Below are 25165 nucleotides of genomic sequence, written 5' to 3' on the forward strand. Positions count from 1 at the left end.
CACCCGGAGGCCTTCCCCCCACATGCCCATCATCAGGCTCCAGTGGATACTCCCAGGAGGGCAGCCTGGCCCCACGGGGGCTCCAGCTGCATAGCCAGTGGGTCCCGGAGCCGTGTCCCCGTGCTCCGTCCTGCCCTCTCCAGGCCTCATTCTCGCTCCCTTGACAGTGTTGAGCGGGGCTCTCCTGGCGTAGACACAGATCACAGGTGAGGTTGGAGCTCCTTTAGGCCAGGAGGGCTCTGGGAGGCCTCTCCCTGCGCTCCTCCACCCTCCCCCTGACTCCCGACATAAGAAGGAGAGACTGCAATGACGGAGAGACCCAGCAGTCACAGCTCCACGCCAGGACCTCAGTGTGGGAGCCGCCCGTAGTTGGGTCCATGCTCCTCTCTGCTTCTGCAGAGGAACGGATGAGGACAGGCCAGGAACCTCCAGACCCTTGTTGGGGGCTTGGAGCCCCATGTGCCTGGTGGGTGTGGATAAATGCCTGGGCTGGATGGAGGCTGAGGTGGGGCCATGATAAGAGATCCCTGGGGACCACGCTCCAGCTGTGAGCACCAGCGCCTTCCCCATCAGCAAGCCCCCAACTGGAGTTTTGTTCATGAACAAGAAGTGAAGGTGTGATTAGCATAGGGAGACTCAACACACGGGGGGCCTTTCTGGATGATGGCTGTAGGGGTTGAATAGCCAACCCCCCAAACTCAGGCCCACCCAGAACCTCAGAATGTGACCTCAATTGGAAATAGGGGTTTTGTGGATGTAAACAGTTAGAGTCTTGAGATGAAAACCTTCTGGGTTAGGATGGGCCCTAAATTCAAGGACAAAGGTCCTTAAAAAAAGAGGAGAGGCCTCAAACACACCAGAAGAGGCCTTGTGAAGATGGAGGCAGAGACGGGAGGGGTGTGGCCACAAGCCCAGGACACCAAGGATGCCAGCAGCCAGCAGAATCTGGGAGAGGCAGGAGGGACCCTCTCCTAGAGCCTCTGGAGGAAACGTGGCCCTGCCCATACCCTGAATTCAGGATTCTGGGCTCCAGAGCTCCAACATGCTTCCCTCCCTGGGGTGCTGAGCTGGCCCCACTCACCATTATCACTGTTGTCGTCCACCAGGATCACCTCCTTGAGGAGCTGGGAGGGTGTGTGGTTGACCACACTGTGGACAGAGCGCAGGATGACCGAGAGGGCTTCATTAACAAAGATGAACACCACAGAGATCTGGGGCAGGTCGTCCGAGTAGGTCATCTGTCTGCACCTGCAGGAGAGATGGCATGAGGGGCAGAGGTCAGTGTCAGGACAGGACGGGGAGGTGGGAGCCTGGAGCCCCCCTAGGAGGCCCACTGGGACCACTTCTAAATCCTGCTACCAATGGAAGAGCAATAGGGATGCCACGGTTAGAAAAGGAATGAGCACAGTGAGAGAAACAGGGTGATGATGTTCATCTCAGAAACCCTGACTTCCACACTCTGACCCTGGACTCTGCTGTCTCCTTGCGGAAAGACAGGGAAATTGCACCTGTAAGGGATTAACGTCCCACTGAGATCACATGGAACATTTTTTTGATGCCCTTGGGAGGCATGAAAGAGAAGTGAAGGGGAGGTGATCATCTCATGGTGCAGTCCAGTGGAGGGTTCAGGAGAGCCCCAGCCTGGAGCCCACATCAGCCCCTCCCCCATGACCAGCTCTATCTGTGCCCCAGGTGGTCATGGTGTTGGCAGCTGCTAGCCAGAGGGCATCTACTGGGAAGGTCCTATGCTCAACAGACACTGTCCTCTGAAGTGGGGTCTGAGTAAACAGTGATGACAAGTAGGAAAGTGTCAGATGAGGGCTGTTGAACTAGGAGAGGTGTCTGTATGGGACAGCCTGGTCATGGCCTCCACCTATCCTCAGCATCAAGATAAAATAGAATGATCAACTATCTTCTCCAAAGGTCTTATCTTGGAAGTAGGGATATGGGAGGGGAAATGAAGGGAGCAGGAAAAGCAAAATATTCCATAATTAAGCGTGGGGTGAGGCTGATGAGTGCCTGGTAATAATACAGTGGAATAAATTCACAAGGGGACACAGGAAATTATCAAAAATACAGAAGTGGGGGGAAAAGAAACAGAAATTGAAGTAGATAATGAAGTAAGACAGAAGGAATTCAAGTATGCTGGCTGCTACAATAAATGTAAATAAACTAATTCTCTCTTTAAAATAGCAGAGGCTGTTCAATGAAGTTAGATACATACACACTCATGCACACACATGCACACATTCACTCACATATTCATTTACACACAGCTCCGCTGTGTATGATTTATAATAAACACAATTTAAAAAGAGTGGTTTTTTTAAAAAGATTGGAAATATAAACAAGTGAGAAAGAGATGCCAGACGAATACTGCCTCCCTAAGCCAGACATTTGGCACAGATATCACATAGGATGGAGAAGGCTGTTTAAGAAGGAGACAGAATAATTATAAACCGTTATCCCAAAATGAACTGGCAGCTGGGTATAAAAGGAAAAATTACTGGAAAAGTAAAAGGAGAGTTTGATGAAACCATAAGTGTGCATCACCGTCAGACTGGGCAGACTGAAAAAGTAAGACTGTGGAGGAATTTACATAAGGAAGCCCCTAATTCCTTCAGGGAAATTTTTTTTTTCCTTAGGCTCATAGGACATTTACAGAAAGTGGTCATGTATTTGCAAAACAGAGAACTTTAGATTTTTATGAAGCAGGAATTTCACACGCTGGGCTGGGTCTGTGGGCCTGTGACCTGAGCAGTCCCATGGGGCCCACACTGGGAGTGACCAACTCCCATCACAGCCTGGTCCGCATTCATCCATGAGCTTCTTAGTCTCATCAGCTAACCGGTCATTAGGTTAGGGGTCACACTGCTCCAGTATGACCTCATCTTAACTAATTACACCTTCAATAGCCCCATTTCCTAATCAGAAACATTCTGAGGTCCTGGCAGGTAGATATGGACATCTTTTGGGGGACACACTTAGCCCATGATTAGTCATGCCTATCCCACAACTGGAGAAAGAGCTTTATTTAAAGATGGTGGTGTGGGGGGTATTTCCCTGGTGGTCCAGTGGCTAAGACTCTACACTCCCAATACAGGGCTCCTGGGTTTGATCCCTGGTTAAGGCACTAGATCCTACCTGCTGCAACTAAGACCATGTGCAGTCAACAAACAAACAAAAATAAAACGAATACAAATAAAAATGGAGAGTCATTGTAGTTGTTGGGGGCTAAGGGTGAGGACGAGGTAGAGCTGTTTGAGAAAGATGACCAATACAGGGCATAACCAACCACGATGATAACCGATAACTGTAATAATCAGTCATGAGAATAACTGATCATGATGATAAATAGTAATGAGGATAACTGACACTAATGACAACCAATTGTGATAATAACTTATATTAGTGGATAATCAGTCATGATGACAACCAGTCAGGATGATAGCAACAGCTGAGGGTCCCCAGCGCACGGCACTTGCTCTGTGCATCTCAGCCCTGCAGCTCCCTCAGCAGCCCCAACAGAAAAGTGAGGATCCTGGAGGTTAACTCCCCGCTCCTGTAGTGAGTGCTGCCCTCAGAGGTGGTGCTGGCTGCCCCCAGAGAGTGGGGAGCGAGCCTTGAGGGCAGCCCTCCCTCCCTGCCTGCTCCAGCTGGGGTTGGAGCGCCCTCCTGACTCTGACTAAGGAGAGCCCTGCGTCACTGCCGCGCTGGTACGGGCTGCGGGGCTGCAGGGAGAGTTCATCACTCAGGAAAATGCCTTCTGACAAGAAGACTTCACTCCATTTTTCTGTAGAGGAAGACAGTTGGAATGTATGGATTTCATGAACTTGCAAAATGTGTAAAACAGGAAAAAAAAAAAGACATCTTGAGAAAGGAAATTTATCTTGAGAGTGACTGCGGCTGCAGTTGCAGACAGGAAGGACGGGTTTGGAGGAGGGGTTCTTGGGGGCCTGTGGGGTAGAGGCTGCAGCACCCCCCACTGCCTCCCCATCCCAAAGGCCTGGGCGCTGTCAGTCCTGCGCCTTCTTCCCAGCCCACCGTCCTCAGGCGCCCTCACGTGGCTTCTTTAGGGTCTCTCGCCCCCCATTGCAGGCCCCCCAAGAGCAGGCTCCTTCACTGCTGTACCCCAAGACCCCAGAGCTGGTCACACAGTAGGGCTTATGAGCATTTGTTGACAAGGAGAAGAAAGAACAAGTAAATGGGTCATGCATGGCCAAGTCCTGACACTCATGGGCTCCCCTGCCCCCATCTCAATGCACAACGACCTCAGCGCAGCAGGAGCCTCCACTGTGTTCAGGGTGTGGAGGAAGCTGGCAGAGTCTGGGGGGCGTGGGAGCTCTCGTCCCCCTTCTTCTCCCTTCATGACCAGGTTAGGAGGCTGGGGAGCTCTCCGGCTTGGCCACTGGGCCACAAACTTCTGTTTTAAAAGAGATTTCAACCAGCACGAGCCACCTGGCGCTGCCTGTGGAGAAGCCACCAGCGTCTGCAGCTGTCTCCTGGAGACACACCTCACATGAGACTCCTTCCGGGGGCTGGAGGCCATACTGGCCAGAAGGGACGAAGTGCCCGCCACCACGGCTTCCACTTGTGAGGGCACGGGGGTGAGGGGGGCAAGCACGGAGACAAAGGTTTTGGCTGCAGAGAATAGAGGTGACGGGGTGAAGAGTGGTCACAGGGAGGTGTCTTTGGACGAGGCAGTGGAGGAGGTGTGGGGGTCCCAGAACAGTCAGTCCGTTTAGGCCCTGGAAACGTACATCCAGATATTTATAGTCCTAGGTCCAGAGGCTGGAAGTCCAAGGCCGAGGTGTCCCAGGGCTGGTTCTCTCTGAGGTCTCGCTCCTTGACATGTATACAGCCATCTCCTCCCTGCGTCCCCACAGAGTTGCACCTGTATGTCTGTGTCCAGATCTCCTCTCATAAGGACACCAGTCCTGTGGGATTAGCCCCACTTTGCAGCCTCACTTTACTTCAGTCACCCATTTATAGGCCCCGTCTCCACATACAGTCACATCCTGAGGTTCCTGGGGTTAGGACTTTAACATATGGATTTGGGGGGGACACACAACTCAGTCCACAGCAAAACCCAAAAGATAAGTAGGACCCAGCCAGGCAAGGACCGGGCAGTTCCATGGGCTGGGAGTGTGTAGGGCATGTTTCCCATTGGGCGATGAGCTGTCTCACTTTATTGTTTGTCTACACTTAACAAATCACACCCGTTGCAAACATTTGCAGCTTACAAATTGTTGTTTAAGTTAGAAATCGTGCAGTAGAGGTGGCTCATTTTTCTGCAGCACAAATTTGCATAAAAATAATCTGTTTTCCTTAGTATATAATCCCCTTCTCAGTTGGAAAATAAAATTGTTTGTGTTAAATATTGAGCAGAGGGTGTTCCCTGGTGGTTCGGTGGTTAGGACTCTTCGTTTGTACTGCTGAGGGCCCAAATTCAACACCTGATCGGGGAACCAAGATTCCACAAGCTTTGCAGAAAAATAAAAAATCAAAAAAATAAATATTGAGCAGATAGAAGGGTTTGTTTATCACACACAAGTAGGTAAGATGTCAATGGGGCAGTAAGAAAACCATGCTAATACCCCACTGGAGATCAGGAATGTTACCATCCAAAGTGTAGCCTCCTTCTCTATGCTTTTCTTTATAGCCTCTGATCCCAGGTACCCAGCCCGTAGCGCACATGAATTTGACCTTGGGCCGAGCTCCTCTGGTCCTGGCTTTGTACCAGCACAAGCTCCACTGGCCTCCTGGCCAGCCTGTCCCACGATGCGCCTGCTTCTCCTCCCAGCAGTGGCCCTGTGTTTCCTCATCTCTTTCTGTGCCTGAATCAGCTCTCAGTTTCAGGGCTCAGCGGCCTCCCTGCCCTGCAGTGGAGCCAGGGAGGGGCTGGATGTGATGGTGGAAACAAAACTGACCACGCGGCAGTCCTGGAATAAGTCTAAGTAGAACCGGAGGGCTCTTCTCTGTAATTAAAAGCCCTATTTCTGTCAGACAGAAAATAAACCAAGTTTGACGGAGTTTGGAAAGAATCAGAGTTCAGCAAGAGGGCAGCTCTGAAAGCTTGTAATCACAGTGACCCAGAATGGGCCCAGGAGTGGGGCAGATGCAGGGGACAGAGGGGGGCACATGGGCAAAGAGGGAGAAGGACCTCCATCATCCCCACTCGGGGCCTCCAGGGGGGAGGGAGACGCAGGGCACACCCACACGCTCTTGGCTTACTGTAAAACTGAGGGAAGACCGGGTGATACACTATAATGATTTCAACTTGACATTGAATGTTACATCAACATAACATTTTTATGTTCAAACCGGCAGTGGGGTGTCCCCACCCTTCCGTAGACAGTCACAGGTCAGGAGAGAAAGAGATCCTGTCTCCCTGACCCCCTCCCTCCTGCTACTACCCTCCCTTCGCAATGAACCCGTCCCTTTCCAGCCCCACCTGCTCTGGCAAAGCCTTGGCCTTGACTTTGGTCTCCCCTACCTCCCCCCTCACCACCCACTAAGAAAGGCATGATCTCTAGGATGTGAGCTGGGCCCCCTCTGACCTGACCTCTGTATTTTTCCTCTTGCTCACCTGATGGCCCCTTGTGGCCCCAAGTGCTTCCAGGAACATGAGAGTCTGCGCCTGCCTCAGGGCCTTTGCACGCCCTCCCTGCCTGGCACATATCTCCTCTATGTGGCCACATCACTGACTGCTCCTCTGCTCTGCCTCCCAGGCTGGGAGCCCCAGGCAGGGCTTCCTATTTGTCTGGTCACTGCCTCACCAGCACCTAGGACTGCAGACGCTCCAAAGGCTTCAACACATATCGTCATAGCTTCTGGTGGACTCAAAGGTGGGGTGTGAGATGCACATTTAAAGCTATGACACATGTGGATAAGCCTCTGGATAATTCTGCACGGAGGAAACATTAGAAGTCTAAACGTGAGTGAGGCTCAAGCTGAATTTGAGGATACATGTGCACGTACACCCCACATGAGCACACACATGCCCACACTCACACATGCCACACACATCCATGAGCCCCTGACAGAGGAATTGTGTACCCCCATCAGGGGCATTCGCCTAATTTGGGGGACTCTTCAGTCCCTGCTGAGCTATGTGTAATCCATCCAGACCAGGTTTTCCCAGTCTCAGCCCTCTGGACTTTTAGGGCGGGATAATTCGGTAATTCTCTGTTGTGGGGGCTGTCCTGTGCACGATAGTGTTTAGCAGCATCGCTGGCCCCCACCCAGGTAGAGACAATCCAGAGTGCCTCCAGGTGTCTCTAAATGTGCCCTGAGGTGACATTACCCAGTGAGGAGCCCTGGTCCAGGATCTGAGGTCTGACCCTGGAGGGCTTGAATTTGGCAACCATTCTAGCATCATCAGGCTCTCGCCACCCATCCCAGTGCGCCTGGTGATTGACACTTGTTGGAGTGCAACCCTCTCGAGGTCCCTTCCTCCCCCTGAAAATTGAACGCCAGCCAGAGTCCTGTCCATCCTGTCTCAGGCTGAGGACATTTGCTGTGGTCCAGCTCAGCCCCTTCCTCTTCCCCAGTAACACATGAAGTCCACTTCCCATCATCACATTCTAAGTCCCAGCCCCTGGATGCAGTGAGGGATGTGACTAGGTCTGAACCAGGCAGTTCCCCAATAAGCTCAGGAATAGATGCACAGGGTCACAGAAAGTTTGTCTGAGGCCTTGGGGAGATAAGATGTGAGGCTGGAGCAGCTGCATTCATTTTGTTTCCAGTGGTCAGGATGAGGCCATGAGGCAAGAGCAGAGCAGAGAGACGGTGAGATGCCAGGTCCAGATGACATCAGCTGAACCTCAAATCCAACTTGACATGAGGCCAGTGCTTCCTTCAGACTTTGTAGTTGCAGGAATCATATATCCCCTCCCTGTCTCTCCCTTTTTCTCTCTTTTTCCAGACTAAGACAGTTTGAGATGGATTTTCTGTCACTTGTGATGGAAGGAGCCCTGATCCAGCACAGGTCCTAAAATGTGCGTGATGCAGGGACGCACTTGCCTGAAATCAAGGATGCCCATCAGGAGGGGTCTGCCTGGCTGCAGCATCCTGGAGTCCCTGACCATGCAGAGAGGGGAAAACAGGGGAGCTGGTGGGTTCAGTGCTCACATTCCATCTCAAGATGTCCCTGTCCAGGTGAGCTAGGGGCTTTTATCATATTGTTGGTGGAGATGACACCAGCTGCTTCATCCTAACCCTGTCCTTGTCTGGGACACAGACAGTCCCAGCTTGGAATCTTAGTTGACTCAAGAGGAGGGGAGAGCCAACTGCCAACCCCCTCAGTTAAATTCTCGGCAAACTCCTGTCTCCAAGACTCGGGTGTCCCCATCATCCTGTGAGGCAGAGACTGAACAAACCAAACTCTGCAGGGGCCCTGAGAAGGAGCAGGAAAGCATCCTTGCCTTTATTGGTTCACAGGTGAGACCCACAACAACCTAGGACGCATGAGGGGAAGCCTGCTGGGGGCCCAGGGAAAGCTTCCTCTGTTCTTAAAGAGCGACAGGATGTAGGAACGTATTTATTCTAGCCCTTTGGAAATTTGACCTATGAAGTTGTGATGCTGAGAGCTGCAGCAGCCATGTTGTGACCATGAGGAGCATAAGCCCAATGCATGAGTGTGACAGAGCAGAAAGCTGGAAAGAGTACAGGTTCCTGGTGATGTCACTGAGTCACCAATGCACAGCTCTGTGCCCCCTCAAGCCTGTGGACTTCTTGCTATCTGAGATTAGGAATTCCATTATAGTTGCAGCCACTCCTGAGTTGCTGGGTTTTTCACCTGAAAGCATTCTTTCTGACATGGAACATCCATTCTTTTTAGGGGGAATCCCACTTCTACCTTGAAATGTCATCTAGCCCCTGTACCCCCAAATGTCACCCCATGACAGTCTGAGATGGGTGTTCTGGCAGCTTATGCTTTCCAAAGGTGCTGCAACATCAGCTCCCAACCCTCCTGGCACTTTGCCTCCCTCCCCTCGAACCTCAGGGGCTCAGCAGCCTCTCGCCAACGGAACACAGGGAAGGGATGCCACGTGGCTTCTGAGCTGAGCCATGAAGAGCAACAAGGTTCCATGTGCTGGGACTCTGTTCTGCAGCCAAGTAGTACCACAGAGGGAACCGGGCTCTGCCCTGACTGCCAGGCTGTGAGGAGGTGCAGGCCATGAAAAGGGGCCATGTGTGGGTGCTCGGTGGACTATACATCTGCTGGCAGGCGTGTATATGATGGCACCCCCAGGTGATTCCAGCCCCCGTCGTTGAGCTCCCCCGCCAACATCACTCCTTCCCAGAGCAGTCCCAGAAGGCACCGCTCAGCGGGTCAATTTCCCCTGCACCCGGTCTGACCCCTTGCCTCTGAGTCCATTAAAATGTGGTTTAACACAGCTGACTGAGTAGCAGCTGTAACCGCGACAGGTATGCTCCCCAAAGCCTGGGAGTTCCATCCTTCTCTTGGACACATGGCGTCCTGCACAGTGCTAGGCATACAGTGGAAGCTTCCCGCAGGCTGGCGGGCTTCACACGCGCCCCCATGCCCCGCCAGATCACAGCTACAGGAGGGGCTGGGCTGTGGGCACCCCCCAAGAGGCTCTGACTCAGCCTTTGCGTGCCCCACCTGGAGCCAGAGAAGTCAGACATCCTCAACCACCAAGCCGTTTGGCAGAGGATTTATAGACCCAGAGAGCAGCAGGCGGTTACGAGCTCTCGAAGCCACTTCCGAGGTCGTGGCTGGAATGCGCAGCAGGCGGTGTCCCGGCTGGCCTCACGGGAAGCGGGGCCATGGCAGAGACACTAATGGAAATTTATGGGGACGCCCTTTGTGCCGCTGGAGAGATAAACGCAGGATGGAGAGGGGATGAAGTGGCCGCGGCCTCCCAGGAGGACAGCAAGCCTCGCCTGGTGACAACAGGACACACATCCATCTCCGGGCGGAGGAGACAGGTCTGAGCTGAGCGCAGGCCGGGGAAGCTGAGACTGATGTTTCAGGGAACAGCTGCCAGGAGGTAGCTCTAGGAAGCCTGTCACCAAGGCAGCGGCATCTGTCTGCTGGGCCAACACTCTCCTGCCCTCTCGGGGACATCAAGGTGAGCCTGGAATCCCCAACTAGCTCGGGCCACAACAACGCCCAAGACAGGATTCTGATGGGCATAGAGGCAGAGCAGCCCCCACAGAAAACCAGCACAGATTAGGCTGCTTGGGAAGGTAGGAACTGGAGTCAGCGGGACGAGAAGCACCAGAGCCTCCTGCTTGGGGGTCCTGTCTTTCCAAGACTGAGTCCATCCTTCTGTCCAAGGAGTTGGCTGCAAGACCTCTCAGAAACAATATGTATGTGCACAAACACACACTTGTGTGCGTACACTGCACAGGTGTATAAGCACACATGCACACAAGTAATAGTGAAGTGAAAGTCGCTCAGTCGTGTCCAACTCTTTGTGACCCCCATGTCCATGGAATTCTCCAGGCCAGAATACTGGAGTGGGTAGCGGTTCCCTTCTCCAGGGAATCTTCCCAACCTAGGGATTGAACCCAGGTCTCCCACATTGCAGGCAGATTCTTTATTAGCTGAGCCACCAGGGAAGCCCAAGAATACTGGAGTGAGTAGCCTATCCATTTTTCAGCGGATCTTCCCAACCCAGGAATCAAACCGGGGTCTCCTGCATGGCAGGCGGATTCTTTACCAGCTGAGCTACCAGGGAAGCCCACACACAGAGTCAGACACAACTGAGTAACTTTCGCTTTCACTTGCATACAAGTAAAACACTATGCAAATACACATACAACATAGATGTACACACATGTATTACACATGCCCGTGCGTGCATTCTCCTGCGTGTACACATAGGGCACCTTGCACACGGCCACACACCGTGGAGATGTTAATGGCTCACACTTTATTTACTTTTAATGATTTTTGGCTGTACTGGGTCTTTGTTGTTGATGGAGGGCTTTCTCTAGCTGTGGCAAGCGGGGGTTAATCTCTAGTTGCGGTGCCCAGGCTTCCCATGGTTGTGGCCTCTCTTGGCTCTCGGCTTTAAAGCACCAGCTCAGTAGCTGTGGCATAAGGACTTAGTTGCTCTGAGGCATGTGGGATCGTCCCGGACCAGGGATCAAACCCATGTCCCCTGCATTAGTAGGCAGATTTGAGGGAAGCCAAATGGCTCACATTTATTGAAGGCACCTATGCATGGAGCTAAGGGCAGCCCCCACTTGCCCACAGCAAGCAGGTTCAGGCTGACTTGCATGTACCCTCGGAGAGACACATGGGCTGTGATGCATGAGAATCTTGACACCACATATTTGAGGAGATCTGAGCACACACACCACCATCAGAGCTCAGAGCAAAAGCCAGTCAGAAACAGAACATTGGGCCATGCACAGAAAGACCCCTCCCAAATCTCCTTCGTAAGGGGCCCAGTGGGATAGTCACACCTGGGATTGTAGGATGAAGGGCATGGTCGCTATCCAGGTGCCCTGAGGCCTGCCCACACCCAGGAAAGTGAGTGGACTGCCCACACCCAGGAAAGTGAGTGCCCAGGCTGCAAATCCCTGGGTGCAATGCTACAGAGGAGCCCTGGGCCTCCTAGCATGCCTGTACATGGACAGCAAGGTCCATCAGGGCCCAAGTGCACGATCTTCAGGGCCTATGACCTCCAGGCCCTCCAGGCCCTCCCTCAGACAGTCTCTGGGGATGCTGGGCCAGAGGCTGATGACCCTTCACATGCAGGAGTCCAGCTCAGCACCGATGTCTTCATTCTGTTGCTCCAGCAGCCCCAGCAGGGCCTCTGAGGATGCTCGGTGAGCCCATGGGGAGGACAGTGGAAGGGAAGGGAGAAACAGGACCCCAGGTGTTTGTTCATCCACTCCCACATTGGGCCCTGCTCCCCCATCCAGCACATTCCCAACTGAGATGGAGCCATGGGGCAGGCGGCCCCTGCTTCTCCGTCTCCTGAAGCTAATGAAGCCTTGGACCTGCTGCCAGAGGACCAGATGGCTCCAAGGAAGAGCCCAGTCTGCAGGAGAGCAAGCAGGTGGGGATCTGTTCCCAGTAGTGACCATCCCATGCTAAGAAGCAGGCTCACCTGACGGGTCTCTGCCCTCCCAAGACAACTCCTTCCCTGAGCACAGAGGAGGCTCCGGGGGCTCTGGGAGCTGGTGGGAGGGGAAGAGGGTCAGCTAGCTGCGGCCATTCCACCCGAGGAGGAAAGAAACCGGCATGTTTCCATGACAACCCCACACTTTCCATCCCATCCCATCAGTCTGGGACACGCCCCCACTCGCAGACCCTCAGCCCGCCAGCAGCAGTGTCGGAGCCACTGCGTGGAGTCGGATCGGCATGCGGGGCCTGCCTCCAGTGCCTCGCAGTCACCATCCACTAAATCTGCACTTATTACACTTGACAGCCAAGTCGTGCACAGCGGAGACGATTAACAGGCACTAAGTCTTCGCCAGCACCTAACGGGGGGCAGGATGGGGTCTCAGATGAGCCCATTCATTTTTATGATGCTGTTTAATTTGGGTTTGCCAGTCTTCCTTCCATTATCCGAGGCCCAGTCTTAATAATCAAGATCTATGCTATGTGCTTTGTGGCATAATTAAAGCTGCTGCTTAATTAGAAAACCTATCTACCTCCAGACAAAGGGAAATCGATAGTGTACCTAATGGAGAAGGGTAGAGAGAACTTTGGTTTGAGAGTGGAAAGGGTTGCCAGCTGGGATTAGCACACGAACACACGTGTGTGCAGGCCCAGTGCACACATGCACATGCTTCTACCTTCATGTGTGATTCTGAGGACTACACCTGCCAGAACCAGTCAGTAGGGCAGTTTCTGATTGGATGGATGGGCTCCAGGAGCTAAAGGTTGCTCGGGAAACCAAACTCTGAAAGTTTCCAACGGGCATAGACTGAGCTTGCATTTGTTCATTTAATCCTCCATGGATGTTTGCTGAGGGCCTCGAAAGCATCAGACATGGCCATGACATGTCAGATGCCACTGTCAGCCTCGCAAGCCCCGTGTCAGCCTGCCGCAGGGCCAGGCTCAGATCTCCTCCCTCGGGCGCCAGGCATCCTTAGCGCATCACATCATCCTCTGACTCCCTGTCATGGCCCCTAGAAGCCTCGGCTGGCGATATCAGGTCAGGTACTGCGGGCTGGGCTGTTGGATGGCGTCTGGGGCAGCCACACTGGTTGGTGTGTCTCAGAGGCTGGCTCTCAGAGCCTGGCCAAATGGATACTCTGACAGAACACGCTGGGGTTTCCTTACAACATGGCCGCTCGTGGGCCAGGGGACATGCCTGGCTGGGTGGGGATCCCCAAAGCCCTACTGCCTCCCCTTTGTCCTCCTCAGTGGGATGACCAGCCATATAAGCCCACTGATTGCAAGTGGGGGGACACTCTCTCCACCTCCTGATGGGGGCGGGGCGGGGCTCCAGAGGAGGGTTTTGAATCCACCTTTGAAAAATGTGATCTGTCAACAGGGTGATGTGAGGAAGGTAAGATGGGGAAAACTCACCAGGCACAGGCTGCTTCCTGATGGTGTAAATAGTTATGTGGGGCCACAGCCAACCCCGTTCACTTACATATCAACTATGGCTGCTCTCAACCCTGCCCAAAAGCCTGAAACGTTTACTCTCTGCCTCATGAAATTACGAGAAATACATACTGGTCTCTGCCCCCATTTCCTGACACAGGGCAACACCCTTGGAACCTCCAGGGTGATGGGCGAAGTCAGAGTGCCTACACTGAGCTCCTGAGTGCCTTGAAAGCTCCTGGGTTTAGGGAAGAAGTTTTGTTCTAATGAGGTGATTCTGGCTGAGTCCTGCTTGGGGCCTGGTCACCAGAAGGACCAAACCATGATTAGAAGTTAGAACACTCACCCCCATCTCCACCCTCCAGGGAGGAAGGGGCTGAAAGTGAAGCTAAAAATGGACCGTGCCTATATGAAGAAGCATTTATAAAAGTCTCTAAAGTAGGTGATTCAGAGTTTCTGGGTTCCCAAATAACCTGTGCCAAGAGGTTGCATGCTAAGTTGCTTCAGTTGTGTCTGACTATTTGTAACCCCATGGACTGTAGCCTGCCAGACTTCTCTGTCCATGGGCTTCTCCAGGCAAGAATACTGTAGTGGGTTGTCATGCCCTCTTCCAGGGAATCTTCCAGACCCAAGGATCAAACCTGAGTCTCCTACATCTACCTGCATTGGCAGGCGGGTTCTTTATGACAAGTTCCTGGGAAGCCAGGAGGGTGGGTACTCCTTGGAGAATCTCCTGTGCTTGGGACCCTCCCAGATGTCCCTGGGCACTCCCCAACTGGCTGTCCCTCTGTGACCTTTATCATATCTTTATTACATAAAAAGCCAGTAAACACAGGTGTTTCCCTGAGTTCTGTGAGCAGTTCTAGCAAGTGTCTGACGCCAAGGAGGGGTCAGAAGTGCCAGGGGCAGCCTAGATTTGAGATTGACATCTGAGTTTCACCGGTGGGGTCTAATGCTGACTCCAAGCAGATGGTGTCAGAACAGAGTCAAACTATAGGACAAGCAGCTGGTGTCAGAGAATCGGTCAGTGTGGGGAAAACTTACACATCTGATACCAGAACTGTTGTCAGTGTGGTATCATTGTGAGAGTAAACAGTGAGGGGTTTATTTTTAACACGTGGCCTTTTTCAGAAAAGATTTTCTGACACTCCCCCACCCCACTGCAGAACATAAGGCACAAGGATACTGCATTTTATTGAGCACTTATTGCTGTCCTCTCTGATGCCTCAACACCCCTTGTGGGTTTCCTAGATTCTGCCTACATCCCACCTGAGGATGCCATCAGTTTCCTTCCAGGATCCTGACTGATCCTGGGGCCGACCTGAAGGCAAGCAGAGCTGATGGCTAACAGCAGCATCCCCTAGATCAAGCCACACCTGAAAGCCTACCGTTCAGTGCTTGAGCCAATAAATTCCTTTTTTTTTCCCCTTAAGTCATTTTAAATTGGGTTTTAAGTCTTACCAACTCAGCAAACTGGGGCTCATGTTTTATGCAATGCTCTCACGATGCCTTGAATAATCCCCTAGATGCAGTCTATTGAACATAGAAGGAAGCTCTGGGCTGAGTGACTGGAAGCAATAAGCTCCAGAGAGGCCCAGGGTAGAGTGTATGGGGCAGGAGGGGTGAGGGGGAAGGGTATGGGGGAGGGACATGAAGGAGGGGCATGAGGAGGCCTCTTTTTATTTCTAGTTCCCCAGCCACACTGCCCAGGGGGATAGGGGCGCCTGGTGCCAAAGACTTCTCATTTCTTTTCTGGGAAAAGAATTGGTATATAAACAAACAGATAACTAAATAAAATCCACATTCTCTAATTCAGGGAGGCAGAGAGCTCTGCCCCTGCAGATCAGAGTTTCTGTAAATCAGGCTTCTATCAATTAAGGTGGATTGTAAATGTCAGCTCTTTCAAAGTTCGCCCTGATGTCTTCTTTTGTAACGTGAGAATGACAACTGGGATTGATCGCTCTGTCAGTTTTTATTTTGGCAGACTGAGGTTCCTCACAGGTGGCCCGCCTGCTCTGTGAGGGGAGGGCGGGTCTGAATCCTCAAAGGGAAAGTCAGAATTGCTCCTGCTGCTCGCGCAAATCCCAGGCCCAGCAAGACCCGGGAGGTGCTTCCGAGGACAGGAGGGTGCGCAGTGACGCACCACACACATCAGGGGGAGCACTTTCCGCTTAAAAAGCAGAAAGGCCAATGCAAATGTGCTTAAGCAAAAAATTTAAATATACACGTGTAGGTGTAAAGAATCCATCTGCCAAGCAGGAGATGTGGATTCGATCTCTGAGCCAGGAAGACCACCCTCGAGAGGGAAATGGCAACCCACTCCAGTATTCTTGCCTGGGAAATCCCAGGGACCGAGGAGCCTGGGGTTGCAAAGACTTGGGCATGACTTAGTAACTGAAATAACAATGAATGTGTGCATATTTGAATTTACTGCAGAGTCTAGAGGATTTTTTTTTTTTTTTTTTTGTAATTTATTGCAAGTGGATTCAGGGACAGCTGGATCCAGGTGCTCACAGTATGACGCTAGAACCCAGTTCCTCCCCACCTCCCAGCTCTGCCATGCCCTGCACTGGATTTTTTTCTTGGGTTTCGCAGGTGAGCCCTGGGAGGTCAAGCTCTTCCTTCCTGTTGATAATATGGTGTAGCTCCCCAGGCTCCAAAACTTGCAGTTTTACTTTGTGGGGGAAAGCTTGACTTTTCCCTCATGGCCGAGACGCACTCTCAACCAGTCTAGACCGTCTGATCTTCCTGATCCAATCACTGTGGCCGGTTGACCAGAAGCTCTGATTGGCTTAGCCCTGGGTCATGTGACCAACTCCAGCAGGAGTGGGACGTTTCCATTGGTCCCCACATTGAACCGGGAGCTACTACCCAAAGAAAGAGAAGTGGATTTGGAGGAGGCAAAGGACAAGTCTGTTACAGGCAGATTCTCATCTGTTCTATAACTGCCCCTGCTCTGGTGTTTGGAGAGGTGGCAAGACCACTGGGAGACCCCTGCCCTTGGCCCAGGGCTAGGGGGCCTGGAACGCCAGAGGTCCAGTCACCCTGAGCCCTGAGGGCTGGGACCCCTTGGAAAGCAGGCCCTGGGGGAATCGGGGATCACAGAGGCTTCAGTACCACCGTCACTTCTTTGTGACTGGACACAAGCCCGATGCCTATTGGCATCATGGAAGGCAGCATGGAAGGGTTCTAGAAGGTTCCACAGAACCACAGGAAGGATGTGGTAACTGGGAAACAGGGTAAGAAAGGGCTTTCTTCAGTCATGACAACGAATGCTATGATTTAAAGTAAGAGATGCAGCAGGAGAAGGAACACTCTCCTACTGTCTCTGACCCACGTCCAGTGGCTGAAAGTCCCCTAGAGTCACAGGGACGGGGTCCTATGACCCGATATGCCATGTGACGCAGGGAGGTGGAGCATGGCGCCACCTCTGAGCCAAGTCAGCTGAGGTGTCCCCACTAGGACCACGTGCACGGGGAGAGGTCACAGGAGGGAGCCTGGCTTGTCCACGCCCTGTACCTCCTGGGAGGTGACCTCTGAGCCCTTGGAACATCCTGATTGATGAGAGGCCTGGAGCCTCGCAGGGTAATCTTTGCTGCAAGCAAGTTCCTGTGGGCCCTCAGCTTGACCTTGGCAGGAGCTTGGAGACTGAGGTCAGCCAGTAAAAACCCAGACACCAGGGCTCAAGGGCGCCCCTGGTGGCAATACGTCGCCGTGCGCTAACACCTCACTGCGGGGAGAATCTGGCACTGTCCCCGCGAGCCCCGCGGCTCTGAGGGGCATCTGGGACTCCTTCCTGTTGTCCTTCGGTGACAACAAGCTGCACCACATGTGTAACAGCTCTGCGGAGCCCTGCGAGTCCTTTAGTGAGTTATTGAAGCTGGCCTTGGGGGTCCTCCGAATGGCACCATGGCTGCCCAGGGGTTCAGAGCCAAGAATGGTGCTAAATTCCAGCAGCTGTGCTGACTCTGCTGACTGAATAACTGGGGTCATTCTCCAAAAGTCAGGACACAATTGAAGGGCGGGGAGGGGGTGGCTTTCAGAAATCGACGCACACTGGAACACATGCGCACTCACACACGTTCTTGCGCGTGCACATGCGCGCGCTCACACACCCTCAGAGCGCAGACTGGCGCTTCCCAAACCTGACTCGTTCAGGTCCATGCCTGTCTGCTGTCAATCTCGGCACCCCCTGCCTTATTACTTACTTAGGATGTTTCTCCAAATTGGTCTTTTTACACCTAAATGCACTTTTTATTCAAAAGAGGACCTTTATGTCATCCCTGCAAATGGAAAGAGGCACTACTTGTGCTATTTCAGTGGTAACCATGAAAATAAATGTGATGAAAATAAAATAGCACCGCCACCTGCAGCACGTGGTGGAGCAGGTGGCAGCCGCCCGCTCTAGGCTCTCTGACTGTAACGGGGACAGAAGGGTAATTTCTTAGGGATGGAGTCACAAGGGCGCCTAACCTCCCACCCTGTGGCTCCAAGCTGTCCAGGGAACACACCAGCACATCTAAGGGACAGGGTGGGGCGAGTACATGGACTCAGAATGGGGCAGACGGGCTGGTTACCACGTCCTAGGCCCCAGCACTCCTTGTTGCAGCTGTGTGCTCACACCAGCCCTGCTCCACGCACCCCAGAAACTGGTCTCTGGGCATCTCACCTCACTGCCCCTACAGCAAGCCCTCAAGTTTGGATGAATGAGGAGTCTGTGAAAACTGCTCCCCCGTCCTCCCTGGGCTGGGGTAACCCCGAGGCCAACTCCATAGCTGCCTCCATCCCCAGTGGATCTGCCACCGTCCACCTGAACCCACAACAATGATGCACTCTCTCAGGGTCCAGCCCTTCTGTGTCAGCCTTCCCATTCCCTCCCAGGGCTTCTGGGTGTGGTTTTGTGCTCAGTTGCTAAGTCATCAGACTCTGCAAACCGGTGGAATGTTGCCTGCTAGGCTCCTCTGTCCATGGGATTTCCCAGGCAAGAATACTGGAGTGGATTGTCATTTCCTTCTCCAGGGGATCTTCCTGACCCAGAGCTAAAACTCATGTCTCCTGCATTTCCGTCATTGGCAGGCAGACTCTTTACCACTGAGCCATCTGGAAAGAGCTTCTGGGACCACTTTACAAACCAGTGTCCTGTCTCAGAGGCCACAGCAGGAAGAGGGGTAAACCAAGACAGGAGCTAAAAGTAGACACACTCCCACCCCCCATCCGCCTTTCCTGAAAGACTGCTTCAGAGGCCAAGGCACTGCCTGTCACCAACTCAGGACCCAGAGTATCAACTATGACTACACGGCTGCTCAGCCCAGCCTAGGCCTAAACTCTGTGCTCTGCTGGAAAGGTGTGGCTGAAAGTGTTTTGCTTGTTCTAGGTTCCCAGCTGTGGCTGAAGCCACAGCAAGGAGCCTGGCCAAACTCTTCATTCATGCCCAGTGCGCAGGCACTATGCTTGGCTGATTTATTAAAGCAATGAGGTCCACTCAGTATGGCATTTTGTTCCAATCCCGCCTCTGCCAAAGGACCTAGTGAGCTTCAGTACAGGATGCGGGGGTCTGAGACCAGGAATCAGTCAAGGGGCCGGAAGGCAAGGCCACAGTCATCCGTTGGTCTGACTTTTCTGACTCAACTGCTGTGACTTTAGGGATCAGTGGGCCTGGGGTTTAGAGGCAACTGACAGTCATGGGAATATCTTTTAGACACAGGCAAGGCTCATTTCAGGCAGACTCTCCACCCACCATCACAGTTCCTGGACCAAAAGCAGGGAGGACAAATACACTTGGCAGAGTCTGATGCTTCAAGCTTGTGTCACTTGTCACTTGTGTCATCTAAAGTGGTGGCCCCTGGAGCATCAGCTGGTGAGGCCCAGCTCCCTGGGCAGGTCCAGACTCAGTCCCGTGGTGGGCACCTGCAGAGGACACCCCGGGCACAGGGGGCAGGACGCCGAGGGGCAGAGAACCCGGAGAAGGCAGATGGGGAGGGCCCTGCCGACCTGGGTGCCCTTCCCTCCGCTCTGCCCTGTGAGTGTCTGGGTGCCAGGAGCCTGGGCCTGCAGGGGTGCTGCCTGGAGGTGCCTGTGGGAGGGGGGCACCTACTCACTTTTTGGGCCTGTAGTCCGGGATGGTACGGTCCAGGGAGATGCGGTCGCTGAGCTGTGCGTTGTACCCGTATTCCTCGAACTTGCCTTCCGTCTCCTGGCTGTCATCCCGCAGGGTGGCTGCCATGCCGCCCTGGCCCAGGCCTCCTGGCCCCTCCACCAGACCAATGGGCTTGGCAAGACCTGGTGGGAGAAAAGAGGGGGTCAGGCAGGTCCCAGGCCCTACCGTGGTGTCCCTCCCCTCCCCTCCTCCCAGCCTCGCCCTGACAGCCCCTTTCTTTCAGATGCAAACACAGCCAATTCCTCACATATTGCAGAATTCCAACTATAGGACATTGCAGGAACGCAAAGCTATGGGAACAGTATAAGGACCAGTGCCAAGGTTTCAGGGTAGGAATGAACAGACAGAGCACAGAGAATTTTTAGGGCAGTGAAACTTTCTATGATGATGGATACATGTTAACATACATTTGTTCAAACCCAGAGCAAGTGGGACACCAAGAGTGAAACCTCATGTAAATTATGGACTTTGAGCAATTAGGATGAGTCAATGTAGCTTCATTAATTGTAACAAATGTACCACATTAATGCAAGGTGTGAATAACAGGGTAAATGGAGTCAGGGGAGGGGCTACACGGGAGCTCTCTGTACTCTCTACTCAGTGTTTCTGCAAACCCAAAACTGTTCGAAGAAGCAGACTCTATTGGTTTTTTTTAAAATGTCAAATAAAAATAAGTGAACTTTAAAAATGTAAAGCAGCTGCTCCCAATTCTTAATACTGTTGATCTTCGTACTTCCAACTAATTGTACATCCACACAATGCAACGCTACTTTGGGATGGAAAGGAAGGAACTACCAAATATGCAACAACCTGGATGAGTGTCAAAAGTATCGTTGAGCAAGAAGCCTCCCAAGGCACAGAGGAAAAGGTAAATACAATTCTATTTACCATCAACTACAGATTGGCACTTGCCATGGGCACTTGTCATCTACCTCTACAAGGATTAAGTCATGTGCTGCTGTAGCTGCTGACCTTCCACACCCCCTGAAGGAGTTCAGAGTGGAGAGCAGAAACAAGGCACTCTTTTGAGTCCTGCCCCAAGACCATATAAGCAAAGCCCAGAAACAAGGTCCTCTCTGGAACTGCCTGAACCCTCTTTGTAATTTGCCCCAAACCCCTCTGATCACCACCAGCAGACTTCCTGATTCCAAATTAGGCAAAAGTGCCCATCCTGTTACCCAACCTACAGCACCCTAGCCAATCACCTGATGCCAACCTTCCAGCAGGCATTTTCTTTGTCTTGAGGCTATAAAAATTGGCTATTAACTCATGAAAGCTGTCGACTCTCCCAGATCTGTCAGGAGGTTGGCCCACTACACTCACAGTGCCCACATTATCTCTGCTCTTTATTCTTAATAAACTCACTCCCTTCTGAAATGCTCTGTGTCTGGAATTTCTTTTCCAATCTGTGTTTAAACCACCTCAACACTCTGGGCTCTGGGAAAACCGGCAGGACAGGTCTTCAGACAGTTAGATATTCTCAGGAGCTGATCTCTTATATCTCCTCATATCCAGAAAAGCACTAGAATCCTTCATGGTGGCGACTGTTTCTTGGAACTAGCAGAAACTTCATGAGATAAGCAGAAACTTCCTACAAAATAAATAAGTGCTTGATTGCCTGTACTCCCCCTTCACCAAAATCACATATATACTGTCTTCCCCGACTACCTCCTTGGAGCAGTTTCTCAGAAGTATCTGAGGTGCTCTATCTGGGTCGCAGTCCTCATTCTGCCTCAGATAAAAACCTGACTTGCAATTCTCGTGCTGTGCATTTTTTTAAAGTTGACATTACAAAAGTTCAAAAACAGATGAAGCTTCTCTATGGTGACACCAGGAGACCTCTGGGATAAGGGTGGCACTTGCTGAAAAGGAACCCTCCTGGGGTGACCAGGGCAGGGATTGGGAGAGGGCTGACCTCCGTCTTCCACATGCCCGAGGGTCTCCTCTGCTTACCAGAGCCAAGGACCTGTGAGTGCCTGAGAAGGACAAGCCAGGGGAGTGGTCTTCTGGAATGTTCCATTTGGTCTCTTGTGCCAGGAGAGGAGTCATCATCCCAGGGGGAATCAGGGACCAGAGCAGTGCCCACCAGGCAAGGACCACATACCTTGCTCTCTCTGGGATGGACGACTATGGGGCATCTTGGCTTTGAGAGTAAGGTCCAGGGAGCAGAAGCTTAGGACAGAAAGAGTTGAAGTGAACTCCCATCCTGGAAATGCATTTATTAGCTTTCACAGAGAAGTTTCTGGTCTTAGTTCAGGCCACTAGAAGTACAAGCTCTGAGAAATATCTAACACTGATGTCATATGCTGCTCCACACTGAATATCAGGCTATTCCCTTGTGATACCCACTCCCTCCTCAAGGTTTTAAATTAATTAAGCGAGAAGTCCACTTGGCTGGGGGGTCTAATGCATGGTGCCTATGCAAGTAAACCCAAACCTAAGCCTGTGAATGCGTCAAGGTTAGGGGCTTTAAGCTCCACCAATCAACAACCTCCTTTGTTTCACACTTTTTCTCTATACTTTCTCCAGCTCCTGGGGGTGGGGCACTCTACCACTTCCTGTTGGAGGTTGCCCCATTCCAGTCAATCCAGTGGCATTCAGGATCTTAGTTCCCCAACCAGGGACCAAACTGGCACCCTTTGCAATGGAAGCATGGAGCCCTAACCACTGGACCAACAGGGAATTCCCAGCCCAAATATAATCTTAAGATTTGTAATCTGCTTCAGTTTATCTTTTAACACTTCCCAGCGAAGGCAGGAGTGTGGGGGGCTGTCTTCCCTCCTCCATACACCCAAGGGGCTCCTGTGCTCACCAGAGCCATGGCCACAGGCTCCAGGGACCTCCCATGATATAGAATATTCCATTTTAAATGACAAATGTAGCATTGGTATCTATGTTGAACTGAAGGATACTCATTGGATGTAAAACTGAAAAATCACATGACGCAAATCACTTCCAGTTATTTTAATACTGCAAAATATATATAATCATGCTGTTTTTAAATGTCTGTACTGTACTTGCAATTTTCTTTGAAAGATCTGTAAATAGATGTCTCCCATGGGCACATGTACTTTCAGACCTAAAGAGAAAGTCTCACGGCTCATGGGTGCCAGAGATTGTGTGTAGGGGGGCCAGGGTGGGGCCTGGCACCGCTGACCCTGATCCGCTGTAGTCAGGCCCTGACAGCGGCAACCAGACTCCTTCACACCAGTTTCCACTTACAAAAGCAGAAAGCTCACACTGAAAAATTCAAACCATCCAGAAAGTTATAAAACAAGGACTTAACGTTTCCTGTGCTGTCTCCCTCTCTTCAAAGGAAATAATTTTCTTCTGATTTTAGGCTTTCTCATTTTGTCCACTGCAGACACACATAATAATTTTATGGGTCTAGTGCTTGCTTTGTCAGCCTGAGACAATTTCCCTTGACTTTCTGGCATGAAAGATGAGGATTTAGTCCTACCGCCTACAACCCTGTCCCCCTTCCTCCCTCCCTTGATTTTTCTTAGCTATGTTATTATTTTTAGTTATTCTCACAGTTACTTTTGTGACCTTAAAAGGAACACTTAAGGATCTATTTCAGGAAATATCAACTTCAGCTGCTGTCTATGGACTCCCTACCAGGTTAGATGAGAAATTAGCATACTCCAAGGGTTGCTATTCAATGGTATGAAGTTTCGGTATATGTATTTGTTTCAGGGATCTATATATACATGTATACACACACACACACACATATATCTGAACAAACTTGGAGGTCTACTGAAGAGCACTGTACCTAGTTAGCAATACTGCATTGTGCACTTAAAAATGTGTTAGTGATTCACTTGGCTGTACCCCTGAAACCAACACAGCTTTGTATTCAACCACACTCCACTTAACAAAAATTGTTTTTCATGTGTTAAGAAGGCAGATCTCATGTTCAATGTTCTGGCCACAGTAAAAATAAAAACATTAAATGTTGAATTGCAAAAAACAGAAAAGACCTTAACAGACTTCTCTCTGCATCTTCCATTTAGCTTTGCCATCACTTTTATGGTGTCAAAGATCATTTGAGGGCTTCCCTGGTGGCCCCAGTGGCTAAGACTCCGCACTTCCAATGCTGGGGGCCTGGGTTTGGTCCCTGGTCAGGGAACTAGATCCCCCATGCAGCAACCAAGACCCAGTGCAGCCAAATAAATAAATATATTTTTTTAAAAAGACCATTTGTAACATCTACATTTTGCTCTGTAACTACGATCAAGCTTTCCGCAGATTGGTCCATGTGTTGATTCTAAAATGAGAGAGGAGGCCACATTTGCCACATGGTGATGATGTAAATACTATTCTCTGTGGAGCCAGGCAATGTGGGTCCATGAGGACCAAAGTGAAATTCTATCACTAACTGCACCCGTGCACCTAGTGGCTAGTGAAGAATTATCAAATGTCAAGATGATATTGATAGCTTTTTCTGACATTCTGTTAATTTCCCCCAAGTATGCATATTTTGGTTTGCATCTTTTTTTTTTTTTTTTTTTTGGTTTGCATCTTGACTTCCTTTTTAAAAGAATATTTGTTTATTTGGCTGTGTCAATGTCTTTGTTGTGGCACATGGGATCTTTCATTTCATCTAGAGGGCTTCTCTCTAGTCATGGTGCAGGGGCTTAGTTGCCACAAGGCACTTGGGATGTTAGTTCCCCGCCCAGAGATTGAACCCACGTCACCGGCATTGGAAGCTGGAGTCTTAACCGCTGGTCCTCCAGGGAAGTCCCTGCATCTTGGCTTTCTGTACAGCATTATAGGGTGAAAGTAGAAGGAAATGGCAACCCGTTCCAATATTCTTGGGCTTCCCTGGTGGCTCAGTTGGTAGAGAATCTGCCTGCTATGCAAAACACCCAAGTTTGATCTCTGGGTTGGGAAGATCCCCTGGAGAAGGGAATGGCAACCCACTCCAGTAACTTCCCTGGAGAATCCCACGGACAGAGGAGCCTAGTGAGCTACAGTCTGTGGGGTTGCAAAGAGTCGGACACGACTGAGCAACTAACATACACTTGTCCAATATTCTTGCTTAGGAAATCCCATAGACAGAAGAGGCTGGTGGGCTACAGTTCATGGGACTGCAAAAGAGTCGGACATGGTTTAGTGACTAAACAACAACAAACCTAAGGACGATAACAGTAACAGTCAGGTAGCATGTATCTTTTAGATACGAGCACATCCATTTCCCACAACACCCCTGTGAGGTAGGGTTATAATTCGCCCCATTTTGCAGATAAGTTAACTGAGGCACAGAGAGGTCAAGTGACCCGCTCAAGGTCACACAGTTTGCAAGCACCAGAACCCCCATCCGCAGGCAGGCAATGTGGCACCATAGGAAGGTGTTTGCTGCCATGTGCTGCTGCCTCTCAAGAGCTTCTGAACCCCTGCCTATGGGATGGGGTCCAGGTTCCTCTCACAGATTCTCCTCACAGCAGGGCTGGGACTAGACC

At 51.4% G+C, this 25165-nt stretch overlaps 1 protein-coding gene across 1 annotated transcript in view; it reads right to left on the reverse strand.

Moving 5' to 3' along the window:
* The window catches only part of GALNT9 (polypeptide N-acetylgalactosaminyltransferase 9), a 119734-nt gene that overhangs the window by 66700 nt on the left and 27869 nt on the right, over nt 1-25165 (reverse strand). Inside the window, exons 2-3 of the mRNA XM_043902160.1 lie at nt 19642-19822; nt 1082-1248 (exon numbers count right to left, since the gene is read on the reverse strand). Of these exons, the coding sequence (XP_043758095.1) occupies nt 1082-1248; nt 19642-19822 (348 nt within the window). The remainder of the gene's footprint in view (nt 1-1081; nt 1249-19641; nt 19823-25165) is intronic.

The sequence above is a fragment of the Cervus elaphus genome, chromosome 5, assembly GCF_910594005.1.
Source record: "Cervus elaphus chromosome 5, mCerEla1.1, whole genome shotgun sequence".
Classification (NCBI taxonomy): domain Eukaryota; kingdom Metazoa; phylum Chordata; class Mammalia; order Artiodactyla; family Cervidae; genus Cervus; species Cervus elaphus.